This window comes from Hypomesus nipponensis, chromosome 8 (assembly GCF_054491055.1).
Source record: "Hypomesus nipponensis isolate SF chromosome 8, ASM5449105v1, whole genome shotgun sequence".
NCBI classification, from domain to species: domain Eukaryota; kingdom Metazoa; phylum Chordata; class Actinopteri; order Osmeriformes; family Osmeridae; genus Hypomesus; species Hypomesus nipponensis.
Window position 1 is genome coordinate 9,202,243 of NC_140368.1, and position 13,341 is coordinate 9,215,583.

The 13,341-nt window shown below is 42.0% G+C and overlaps 1 protein-coding gene and 1 long non-coding RNA gene across 2 annotated transcripts; one reads left to right on the top strand and one right to left on the bottom strand.

The window, feature by feature from the left end:
* Positions 1–6,535: 6,535 nt before the first annotated feature.
* insig1 (insulin induced gene 1) lies at positions 6,536–12,827 on the bottom strand. Its single transcript, XM_084703368.1, has 6 exons — positions 12,600–12,827; positions 11,990–12,340; positions 10,675–10,799; positions 10,222–10,388; positions 9,273–9,372; positions 6,536–8,261 (listed from the first exon to the last, which is right to left on the bottom strand). Exons 2-6 carry the CDS (start codon positions 12,324–12,326, stop codon positions 8,232–8,234), a joined length of 759 nt encoding a protein of 252 aa, XP_084559494.1. The 5' UTR covers positions 12,327–12,340; positions 12,600–12,827; the 3' UTR covers positions 6,536–8,231.
* LOC146275037 (uncharacterized) lies at positions 8,966–9,840 on the top strand. The gene is made up of 3 exons (XR_014766341.1): positions 8,966–9,403; positions 9,583–9,691; positions 9,775–9,840. It is a non-coding gene; the product is annotated as an uncharacterized LOC146275037 (long non-coding RNA).
* Positions 12,828–13,341: the final 514 nt, after the last annotated feature.

Below are 13,341 nucleotides of genomic sequence, written 5' to 3' on the forward strand. Positions count from 1 at the left end.
ACCAGGGGTCGTCCCCACGCTTCACTGCACTAGCCTGCTCCACTCTCAATATCCAATAGGCTATTGAGCTGGGAAGGGGGTTCAGACCCCGGTTGTTTCCCACTTAGAAAGTTGAAAGTTCGATACCAGTAGTCTACGTGACAGATAACAGGCCTAATCTTTACTCTGATTCTAATGGGGGGAAATTATATAATTAAGAGTAGATAGAACAGCGCACAGGTGGTTTATTGCTGATGGACACGCACATTTTTAATTTATTGGAACAATTCTGTTTTTCAAATGTTTTAATCATATGATCAATCAGTTGTGGATACATCAGATTAGAGTATTGGAATGTTTAAAGGAATGTTGGGATGTCTTCCTGTGAAGGCAGCCATGCATGGTTACCACAGTCCTACAAACTACCACCGAAATAAATGCTTGGATCAAAATGAATGAAGGCACAGACTGCTTTCTGAGATGTGTATGAAATTAGATTTTAGCAACACATATTACTATGGGCCAAAAGTATAGACATTACAACGCCACGTCTGTGATGTAGGCAACTATTGGCTAGTCGATTCAAAATCATCAAATTGGATGTTTGACATCCGCCTGGATTAGGTCAACGTTCACGTTGAAGGTCAAGTATATACAAAGGAATAGGCCATGTGCAGTGTAGGCTGTAGGCTTAGACATATATAAAGTAAAAAAGACAAACATCTGTATATAGTATAGGCCTAGGCCTATACATACAGCTGGCATGTCTTTGAAATGTATGAGAAATACATATATGTTCTGACTATTTTTGCTGACCCATAATAGTTTAAGTTGAATAGGCCTGTTGACCAAAATGGAGAACAGCACTGTATGTGCAAGTCCCGACTTACTCTAACAACAAAATAAATATATTCAAATATTTAAAAAGTTTTAAAATATATTGAAAGCAAACAAAAACTTTGATTTACTTCATCAAACGTGAAAGATTATGGAAAACTAATGACGTATGAAGTTGCCTATGTAGACATAGCCTGCATGTGAAACTCAGAAATCCATCTTATGCCTAATTCGCCATATGTCCAAATACAAGCCTTCAAGATCAAAATATACCCACCGTTCAAGTAACTTTCACAGTAGACAAATTTGTTCCACAAGGTTAACGAAACATGTTCTTACTAAATGCCCTTAGATAGGCCTACATTGTGTATTTCCATATGAGCTATTAGTAGGCCTGCGTTTTTGTGTTAATAGCAAAAGGGTATTATACTGTATGAATAAATATTTACCTAGCCTATCTAAACCTGTAAAAAAAAAATACAAAGTAGCCTAGTTGGAGTTTACAATAACTAAACCTAAACTTTCGACCTCAACCAATTTTAAGTAGGCCTATACATTCATAACGTAAAAATAGCCTATATGTATTAACTTTAAGTTACTTTCCGCCCTATTGGCGTTAGCCTACTCATGAATAAACAATTAATAAAAGGGAATTTGGTATTTGATCATAGTAACAGGATGGCAACATAGACTACCCTTTTATGTTGATGAACACTGAAACCCGCATAGGCTATAGGTTAGCTGGACGTTTCACTCGTGACAGTAAAGAATGGACGCCACGTGGTGGCTATTTCCGTAGTGTTAATGGGTTTAGATTCTCAGTCATACAGAACAAATACCATGCTAGGGGAGGGGGCACCCCAATGAATAACTATTGGCACAGAAAATCTGTTCATTAATAAACCCCCAGTCTTGTAACAAAAAGGAATATACCCATGCAATTTTAACATTTTGGAAGGTCGACCACACAAAAGCTGAACAATAAAGTTAGGGTACCTGTTCAAAACTGTCGTTCCGGGCCCGCAGCATAGTCTGTGGTAGGGCAAGGGATGCTATTTCGCAGGGTTTGGATGGTCTACATACCTCAGGCACCTGTCGGAGACGTCCGAAACCATTTATGAGCGTAAACGACAAGTGAAGCGAGACAGGTGGGAGGAAGCACTTGCTTCAAGTCTCAAAAATAAAACATTATAAGCTTTTCTTTCCACCTGCAAGCCTGCATAGCTTACCCCTTAGTTGCTCATACTTAGTTAGCCTAAAATATGGAGCTAGTAGGCTATGATATATCTGAGATAACTAAGTTAAGAGAAAAAGGAAACTCTTTTCAGTGACTCAGTATGGCTACATGAAGTAGACTTGACGACTGTAATTAATGTGGTTTCCTTTGTGTTTTGTGTCCGGTTGGCACATATGTAGTAGGCTTTGTGTTATTTAAAAGAAAACCTAAACATTATCATCATTAAAATAATCATCAAAAATTAAATAAACTCGTTAACATTTTGCGGTTTCATAAAGTGAAAGAAATAGCCTGAGAATGAAAGAAGGAAGAATACGATCGAATTGAAATTAATAAACAGCCTATATAAATGGCGCGTGGGTGGGACTGCAAATTGCAGGACACAATAATGGTCTCTCCGGTCACTATGTAAAAGCCATTTGCGTTAGGTCTTTGGTACCGTTTGCTACTTTAATTTTAGGGGAAAGGGTCAGTCAAATTATAAGAGTACTTGACCTCTTCTTGTGTGGCATCCTGCCCTCCACTGTCCCATTTAACTTGCTGGAATCTCATGAAAGCACATGTTCACGATGAAGCACCTTTCACCCTTCTATAGCAGGAGTTGTTTTTACCCCTAACATTGGAAATGTGATAGTGTTTCAGTCTTGAAGCCTTTGTCGACGGGTTCTAGTTTCCTGAAGCCCATGCCATTGAAGGATATTGTCCACAAAGGGCGTCAATAATTTTCTTATAAAATATATTTTTGGATCAAGTGATCTATTTAATGTATTGTTTAAAAAGTACTCCAATTGATCATTGTTCGTTCATACTGCTACATTTGACATTGTTATTCACTTGTTGCTCTGCAAGTTGCTTCTTATAAAATAATATTATGCTAAAACCTACATGAATGTCTAATGAAAATGGGTTAGTTAGCCTAATCTTGAACTTCTATCTTTCTTCTTGCTTGAAATACGTTTCCCACATTTAGATCTGAATAACAATAAAGTTAATGTCACATAGCATATTGAATTAACTCGATGGAATCAATCAGTTTTAATTTAATGTAAATAATGTTTAGACTATTATTTTTGTTTTCACGGGTTAGGGTCCTTTCACAAAGTGTTAGATTGGGCTACGTGCTTGGTGCTCAATCACCAGGCCCAGACAACAGGTGGTACTCAGATGCTGTGTACCAGATGCTGTGCGCACAAGCACTTTTTTCCTTTTCTCTGGCACCATAAACCTCAATTCTGGTCAGCGAATTCCCATTGTCTGATGATTCAGAACTTGACAAAACTAAATACCGCACTTTTATGAATTCTTCCTATCCATGCAGAGACACGCCTGTACTTTATTAGGGTGGAATATATCAGGTCTACTATACTCTAATCCGGTCTGTATGAGTCGCCGTGTTTAATTTGCACGGGAACGGATTTGTTTTGGTAGCATGCATAATACGCCATTACCTGAGATTTAACGTGTCAACACACGATTGTCTCTGAGAGAAAAGAAAAAGAGAACGACTCAAATGACACACAAAGGTACAAACACCAGCCGAGCCGTTAAAGCCCCATAATCTCCATGTATGACATAGGCTACATGTTTACTCTTCAATAACAGGGATATTTGTTACGTCAGTAGAAAAAAGACGACTGAAGCTACTATAAAACAATACGAATGTTACTGCTCTTTTTTTGTCGACCTACTATTTCTTTAATTAAAGTATTGAACACCAAAATCCAGGAGTCATTTCAACAGGAATCCTAGGAAAAAATAATTGCATAAATACAGAGAACATCTGAATGGATCTGGTATCGGCATGAATACAGAGAGAAAGCGGAGCAGCTTCAATTGAAGACCATTTGAATGGGAACTGAGTGGGTGATTTGAGCTGCGCTGGGGCCATGCTTGTGGCCCACTCACTTTCAGGCCTCCGTGGTATTTACTGTAATTCATTATTCCAGGCTGTCCCCGAGAGAGAGAGAGAGAGAGAGAGAGAGAGAGAGAGAGAGAGAGAGAGAGAGAGAGAGAGAGAGAGAGAGAGAGAGAGAGAGAGAGAGAGAGAGAGAGAGAGAGAGAGAGAGAGAGAGAGAGAGAGAGAGAGAGAGAGAGAGAAGAAAGAAAGAAAGAGAAAAAAAGAGAGAAAAAGAGAAAAATAGAAAAAAAGAGAGAAAAAGAGAAAAAAAGAGAGAAAAAGAGAGGGTGTGAGAAAGAAGACAGGAGTGGACTCAGTGTAATGAAGACTCGGTGGACCTGAACGGACCTTCAGGCTCCTTTATCAAAGGCATCACGAAGAGCCAGGGATATTTAAGGCTGTTCGACATCCATTTGCAGTGAGAAAAAAAACTAATTTAGGAAATCTTGACACTAGCCCATATATATTTTTTTTAAATGTAGGCTAAGCACTGGAGTGAAAAACAAAGAAAAAGTATTGAATGATGTGTACGAATGATGAAGTATGTCCCAGAATTTCAGTGAGTTTTGACCTTTTATGCTTGTATTGTCTGCCTGCTGGTCCACCAACTTTAACTTTAGGTCGTTGCGGTTTTCCCCTACTGTGCCCAGGCAGACAGTGGCGCTGCCATTATCATTCTCACCACTAGGGGTCCACAGCTGTCAAGCCAATGATGTCCAGACGTTCTAAGAGGATAAATACTGTCATCTGGTGGTTACAAAAGCCCTCGCCACTGAATAAGGCCCTCTGTCTCCATGACAGGTGCTCACCTTGTTCAGCTTTGAAATGTATCACTGGGAAATGTGTATTTAAAATCTGCCTATGATATCTATTTTGTTCTCTCCCTCTGCTCTCTTTTCCTCTCCCTTCTTTGGCACTAGCTCTCTCTCTCTCTCTCTCTCTCTCTCTCTCTCTCTCTCTCTCTCTCTCTCTCTCTCTCTCTCTCTCTCTCTCAGAAATGAAAGTGAAATGTATCTTCATCAGCTTGTAGAACATCCACCCATCAACATGGATTTTCATATAAAACATAAAAACATGTCATTTAGACCCCATCCTATCTAAACACATCTAGTGGGACCGATACTATCAGCTGTAGACACTGAGAGAGAGAGAGAGAGAGAGAGAGAGGGAGGGAACATATCAAAGCAGAGGCGCTTGTCAGTATGTGTGACAGAGCCCGCGAGGGTTTCTAAATGTGCATGGCGGGCTGACAGCAGTCCCTCGGCCAGGCTGTGTTCTACAGAGGCCCCCGCAGGGGTGCAGACAGACAGGCCTCACCATCAGGACCCATCCCTGCTGAGTTTGCCCCAGGTGAGAGACTACAGAAACAGCCAGGCCAGTGGGGTTGGCTGGTTGGTGGTAGGGAACACACACACACACAGGCACACATTCACAAACTACCAAACTCACCCGCATGCTCACACATACACACAACCACATATACCCGTTCACCTGAGGCAAAAGGAGGTGCCTTACACTTCCACACTGTCATCGAGCATGAGAAAGGTTAGTGTTTGGGGACTGTTACTACAATAATGGAGGATGGATTCAAGCAAAATGTAGAGCAGAGCCATCTGTATATACTGTATATATGTGTGTTTGTGTGTGTGTGTGTGTGTAAGAGAGAGATTTCTTTGGCAGAGTAGGGGTAGTCTAATGGAGTCCTTTAGTCAGCTCTGGGTGGAAATGAAAGGCAGTTGAGGCCTGGCCAATTATTCTGCCTGAGCAGGGGAGGAGATGTGTAGATAGAGTGAGGGGAGGGGAGCAGCGTGTGGCGTGTGGCGCTGGATGGCTGCCCTGTTGGGGGAAAGAGAGAGAAACAGAGAAACAGAGGCGAGAGAGAGAGAGGGAGATGCTCTCAGCGAGACACAAGGCCGCAGCCGAAATGAACCAGATCAAATTGGCTGCTCTCCCAGAAATCTCCCAGTGCAAAAGGTTAACTGTCAGTCCCCCACTAGGTAAAAATAGACTGCTCTCCAGAAAGGCGTGTCAAGAGGCAGAATAAGGACAAGCAGGGTGGCGCTGGCGGAGGTGTAGTGGCTGTGTGTGTGTGTGTGTGTGTGTGGGGGCGGTATGATAGTGTAGAGTAACAAGCAGGGGTGCAGGTTCAGGGAAAGGAAGGGGGTAGGGATGGTTGTTGAAGGGGGGGGGGGGGTAGACAGTGGGAGTGAAGGACAGTATAATGGGACTAGAGGCTGACCGAGGGCCTCAAGACAAAGAAGAGTCCCTCTCTATTCAACTCCCTCTCCTGCCAGACACAACAACAACAACATACAAACCAGCTATGTTGGGTCCAACAGTGCTGCTATGAGTAATTAAATGCCTGTTTATTCTCTTATAATTGCAATATAATGAGAGCAAGGTGTCAAAATTCCTAACCCCAAATCTGCCAGATAATGACTAACAAGCGGTCTGGCTCGTTATCAAATAGAAATGACAAGGCAGGTTCTTAAATAGCAATATGGTATTATATATTTGTCTCGTAACAGTTTTCTACAAATAATGCAGGGGCCCATAAGTGGGCTATAAGGTGAGACACATCCATCCTGTTTTCAGTCTTTTTATTTTCACTTTAAGGTCGTAAAAATAATACACAGTTGAAATATACACACACTTTTTGACACAAGGAGACAATAGGCGCTTCCCCAGCTTTGATAATAGGTTCTCTTGTTTTCTAGCATGTCTGAAATCCTCCAAATCCCAAGATTCAGGTATTACCAGATCTGAAAGTTCATGTGAACAACTAAGCTCTTTAAATATCCTTTTTAATCACTTGGTCATGTATCTAGCTACATCAGATTTTACAAACAGTTTGACACAATGTGTTTTTTGTATTCTCCCTCTAGCGAGAGTAGTCATTGGTGTAGTCTTGAAAGGCAAGTCATTTGTTGACTTGGTATACAAAAACATTGATGTTATTGCTCATTTCAAATACACACACTGCATTATGGTTCCATGAAACTATCTCTAACCATAGCCAAAAATAATAAATAAGAAAAATAGTCAGCTCTTGTATAGATCGGATTGCACTTTATTCCTCTACAGAACCCCAAACTGGATATCTACGGTAACACCTGTCTGATTATATAGAGAAAGCAATTATACTTGTGAGCAATATGTAATTAAATATGTACAGGTAGTAAAACTAAAATGGTATAGTGACAAACGCACTCATTTCTATAATACAAAGGCAATCACAGATTGCAAATCTTTGAGGCTGAAGTAAAAATATCCCATCCTGTCTCTTTCGAAGGGCGCATGTTCCCAATCATTATACTTTTAAACATCCCATTCAAAAGTATGACTTCTAACAATCACTTTAGGGGTGTGCATGTGTGTGGAGGGGGGGGGGGATATTCATCCAAGTCACTAATGAAGTACACTTTTACACCTGATCAATTGGATGCATTTTTTAAATGATCGATTTCATTTCTGTGGGACTAGGATCTATCAGGACCAGATTTCGCTGTAACACGACAGTAGGACCAATATCTTCAGGGCGTAATATCATTTTGATACATTCAAAACATGGTTCTGTCATCAGTGATGGCATGTGCATTTGGTTTTGGGTCACAGGTGTTGGCTTAATCTATTTCTCATCTCAATAAATAAATACTTATTTTGGTTCGTTACAAATGGGAACATACAAAACTCCAATTCAGCCCTACAGTCTCCATACACCATATATACAAACACTTCCTTGATATTTTTTCTCACCACTAACATTTCCCTTTTTATGATTGTTTTAAAATCCAGGCAAAAACAACAAAAAAGCCAACATTGTAGCACCACTATTTCTCTTTTATCAGTTAAGACCGACGCGCATCCACACACACACACACACACTCACTCTCTCTCTCTCTCTCTCTCTCTCTCTCTCACCATGCAAAAAAAGAAAAGCTACATGGCTCACTCTCACACTGTAAAACTGAAACCATTCAACATTTCACTTCAAAAGTTCAAATGACTGGGGAGGGCAAGACAATACCTGCCTGCTATCATAATGAAAGGGGGTAATAGCTAATGCTTTGTAGAGGAGTGGCGGAAGAACATCTTTTGGCCACAAGTGGGGTCCAGAAGTAATGGCACATCAGAGTCACTTGGAGGTTTTCTGGACAGTGTTTGTTTGTTGTGAAGTAGTCAACAGTATGACGGGCTGCTGTTTGTTGTCTCTCCTCAGAAATCTCTCTTCCTCCTGACCATCTGCATGTTCTTGGCGTTCCACTGTTTAGCTCCACCTCCTCAGTCCATGTGTGGCTTCTCACCACCGCCCTAGCCAAGAAAAGGGGATGATTGTGACGTTAGTGAATGACATCCTTAATGCTTTACATTGCACTAACGATTCACACTGAAATGAGAGACAGAGCGAGGGATCGGCCTACAGTTATCGGACTGTGGAGACAGCTCTCGAAATAGTTCTGTCGGACAATATAGAAGGTCACTTCATCATAGTCCTATCAGTCCTTTCTGTGCTGCCATGAACTCAATAATAATAAACAATAAGGTTAAAGTATTCCAGAATGCCCCCCCCCCATCCACTCATGGGTCCGCATTCATAAGAGGAAGTGGGATCTTTCAGTTCTTTTTCTGTCCATGCCTGTCCAGTCAACCACAGTACCAACTCTTCCTCATCAGACCGATGAGGAAAGGCTGAAAGACGAAAAAGATCTTTAAATGTTTAACTTAAAAGCCACTAGGCCAACAACTATCCAGGAAATTGCTGATGCTGAACTAAAGGGACAACAACACATTGGTCAAATGTAACCACGTCTTAATCCCTCATACAGAAAGAATGAGCTGGGGAGGGAGAAAATATTTATTCAGGGACCGCAATTAAGGACTTGTGCCAGCATTCCCAACTTCTTCACAAACAACAACAACAACAACAGGCGACCCTTTGGTCAGCTCAAGTGACTGGCTCGCCAGTATGGGAAAACAACACGCCTAATCTGCTTTCACACTCTCCTGGAGTCCAAAGGAAGAACTGGTGTGATTCAGAGTGGAACTTTAAAAGAGATTGAGGCGTGTTCTTAATGGAGTTTATATGAACACAATGAGGCTTCAAGTAGAGAAACAAACCTGGAGAAGAGAAAAAAAAAAGCAGAGAATGTTGTGATTTGGACTATTAGACTCGGCTTCCTAGCAAAAACTCATTTTGATTTCAACCAAACAGTTTAGTACACCCTTATTTTCTGTCTGTAGGTTACATTTGATGTACAACTCTGAATTAATACTTCTGGCACAAGATGGACTTGTCCTTCAAGTTGTGGTTTCAGCTCTTACCATTGCTAGCTGCCGTCCAATATTACCAACAGTCACTCCCCCAGAGAAGAATATGCATGGGAGCCAGGACCGTACATACAGGAAATCTGGGGATGTGTACCTGCAAGAGAAGAGAAAAGATACACCAGCAGGTTGAGTTATTGCCTGTTCCAATAGTCAAACATCCTTTCAAATTAGATATACGCAAAGACAACCCCTTACAGAAAGCATGGGAACGTAAGCATTTTAAAAGACTGATCTTTGCTTGCGCGTTCATGTGTGTGTGTGTCTCTTAATTCCTAAATCCTTCTGCCTCCCTACACTCCTTCAGTCAACATGAGCAGCAGCAGCCTTTTGAAGAGTTCTTTGTGAGGCCCTCTCTTGAGCAACAGTGCGCTGCCTCTTGGCAGGATGTTTTTGAAGACGTGCCACTCAGACAGGTACGGGGGCTGATAATTGTGTCCTCAAGACACATGGGACTCGGGATCAGGGGGAAATAATTGCGTTCATTTTCATGTCTCAGCTGTCAGCTCTCCTTGATGCAATCAAGGTGAGAGGAGGTGGCGGGGCTGAGGGAGGCTTATTCACAACGGGATACCTACCTCATCGTCAAGTGTGCGTATCCTTATCTCAAACTGACTCGCTTCTTTACTGGTTGCTTCACAATGATTACCTCAGCATCTCTAGACTAACCAAACAGATGTCCCACTTGCTATATCTATAGTGCAGCTAGCAGATGATTTAGCACTGTAGTCTGTAGCATGAAGTAGAGGGCATTCTGTCAGTTCACTCCCACCTTCTCCCTTTGCCGCCCCCCACCCATGTTTCTCCGTTCATTTTATAGTGGGCATCGGTTAATCCTTGTGAACACACAGCGTACACGTGTGTAACATTGACCACACCAGTGGAAGATACTTCAATGGAGGACGACGAGAACAAAGTAAAAACAAGTCTACTTCTGCCGACTTACTGATAAACACCATTGTAGACCAGCAGCTGGGTGATGACAGTGGCCAGGAAGGCGGTGGTGATACCCAGACCAAAGCCGCTCCTGGAGCGGTCAAACGTCCACCACAGGCCCAGGGACAGGGCCGCAAGGGTGAGAGACAGCTGCACATTATTGGCAAAGTCGAGTTTCTGATACGACCATCAGTTAAGGGACATAGACAATCTAGTATTGCCGTGGTTCGGTCATTAGTTTGTCTAAGAGATCATAATCACATACCTGATTTGGGGAACATTACTGACACGCAAAATATCAACCCAACTGTATATGTATAGTTCACATGGCCACTAGGTTTGGGCATCCTAAGAAGGATATTCTACATGTCAGGATACCTGCTGCTACTTTGTTGTGACCAAACAAGATGAGTACATGGTATGCAAGCTTTCAACATTTCCACTTTGTGGAAGGTAAGGATACAGCACTGGCGTGGTTGATGCCGACAAACACTGCGATGCATCTCATGACGCTGGCCCACTCCCTCTTGAACTTGTGAGGCTCTCCAAGATGGCTGTCTATGCAGGGATACAACAGGCCAACAACAGCTGTGAAAGGAAAGGAGAATGGCTTTAAAACACGTTTTAAATGAATGCACAAAATAGTCGTGTCATTACTTTGATACCATAACAAATTCTTTGCACATGCTGGGCATTCACATTCAATGACTTACAATAAAAAACACAAATATCTTCTAACTGTTCTCAGTTAATCTCTGAAATAGTTTGCTATTTTGCAGGTTCAACCTTGCTGTATGAGAGCACGACAATGTGGGGGAGGGGTTAGACAATAGTTATTTATTTAATTTCTACCGCACATGACTTCCTTGTTTCTCTTTCTCAGCAGTGGCATGTTTCAGGCAGCAGCCAATCACAAGTTGTGGGGGAAGTGTGTCTGCAGACTGCGTCACAGGCCTGGGAGGTGCAGCGTAGATCCCTCGAGGGGACACCATATCACATGATACAACAGAACTAATTCTAACCCTTTTGTATTTTGCCTTACATGTACGTAAATCCTACATTACAGTACCAAAAAAGACTCCCAAGGATTTTCCTCTACAGAAAAACAAATTAATATCTTAACAGCTAAACCAATACATCGCAAGTAAAAAACATTTAGACAACCAAAATTAATTCAAAGCTTTTTTGATAAGGAAATAACACTTGAGTAATGTTTTTGAATAATTATCTTACAACAATTATTATTTTTAACCCGTTTTTAAAAGGCATAAAGTTGTGTCCTCTGGGCTGCAGCTCTTCGTGTCCACTGCATAGCCGCTCAGAGGCCATAGACGCAATCTGCAGCCGGATTGGCTTGTAAAGCTCACCCGTTATGAGAACAGCCATTCAAAGAGCAGCACAGCCCACCATGTCCGGCTGTTTCTATGGAAGCCTATTGGTTGACCGTTGAAACACTACTGTACGTTCCCAGACAAAAACACACATCAATTGAATATGGCTTGCGAGAACACTTACATAACCGATAACAACAAACATAAACATGGACTAGATAGATTTCCCGAGCTGACTTGTGTTTAGCTAATCAGTATGATAATGTGAATGGCCCCAAAGACCACCATATCTGGCAAGCTGCTGGTTGCGCCCATCCCCCTCCCCCGACATTCCATTGACCAAATAAGCAGACAACTTATGATCGACGTCTAACTCATTCATTCTCATGCATACAAAATAACTATACATGCTTATGGTGACATCTGATGTGATGCGTCTCTACTTACCAGCCGCTGTGCCACAGCAAGGTGGGATCCACCAGGCAGATGAGAACAAAGTTGTCATCACCTCTTCAGGAAACAACGTGACATTTCTTTGTACTTGCAGCAAGTTCAACACCAATGCAAGAAATACTCCAACGGTGAAAAGGACGAGACCCCGCCGAATCAAGTTTGTTGTTCTGACGTTATGGAGAGACCCGTAGGCATTGCTGAGTACTGACGTTATTATGGACATCATTTCTTCGGCCTTTGATGCGACCCAGTTTGCTCCTGATAAATTCTTGGTAGATTCTAGCCTTGATGCACAGGAGCAGCTCCAACAGTGGTCTTCGAGTCTTGGCATTTGGCACTTTTGAACTGAAAAACATGATATCAGTTAAACTACATTGTAGATCACCATATCCTGCCACGGCGGCACTCACGTCGAGTTGTGAGCTGTATGGCAACAACGTTAGAAAGACACACGATATTCGTTAACACATAACATACAGATGAAGCCGCAATAATAGGCTATATTAAGGTAAAGACTGTTTTATCAAGCATATTTACCACAAACATTTCAACTTGATGATATTAGAGTAGGCTAGATGACAAAAATAATAGAACCGTTTGTTACCTGGCTTGGTCTTCAGACGTCTTCACTGTCTGATTAAGCGATGGTCTACCCTCCTTATTCGCACCTTTGGAAATGATTATGGTGTGAGCTCTTCTTTGCTCTATAAATCTCACGTTGTTTGGTCACATCATCGTTTGAGTGGTAAGCAGAAAAAAGCTGCTATTTCATTCCTGGCCGCAGACCTCATTCCAGACACAAGCTTCCTCTGCAGAAAACAATCACAGCTGTGTCGGGTGAGCTGCGTTAGCCAATAAGAACGAGGCGGGCGATATGACGCGACGCCACCCCACGCCCCTGTGCTCGGGACAGACACACGAGCCTGCCGCCTGTGCTTATGCAGTCATGCTGTCTCGCACGATAGCCTATGCATGAGAGGGTGGAGCACGGCAGAAATGACTCAAGTCAAATAAACTTGCAAAATAGTCATATGAAGAACTGATATGAATAACTAGAAAAAGCTAACCAGAAGTAGCCAGTATTGCCTTGTTAGAAATGATATAAGCCTCATTTGTGTCAAAGATAGAACACTGTAGGCTTTATTTGTGCATATTTTCAGTATTCAGTTTCAGATACACCACATCCATGTATAAATAATAAATACGGTCACTTCCGAAGTACGTAAGGGGAAATAGGTTCAGTAGCACAGATAACCTGTAGGTCATACTATGGAGGGAGTGTAACAGGGGAGTGTCAGTCCACTAGTCCACTACCCCTTTGCTTAAGTCTCCTGGGATAATGTCAA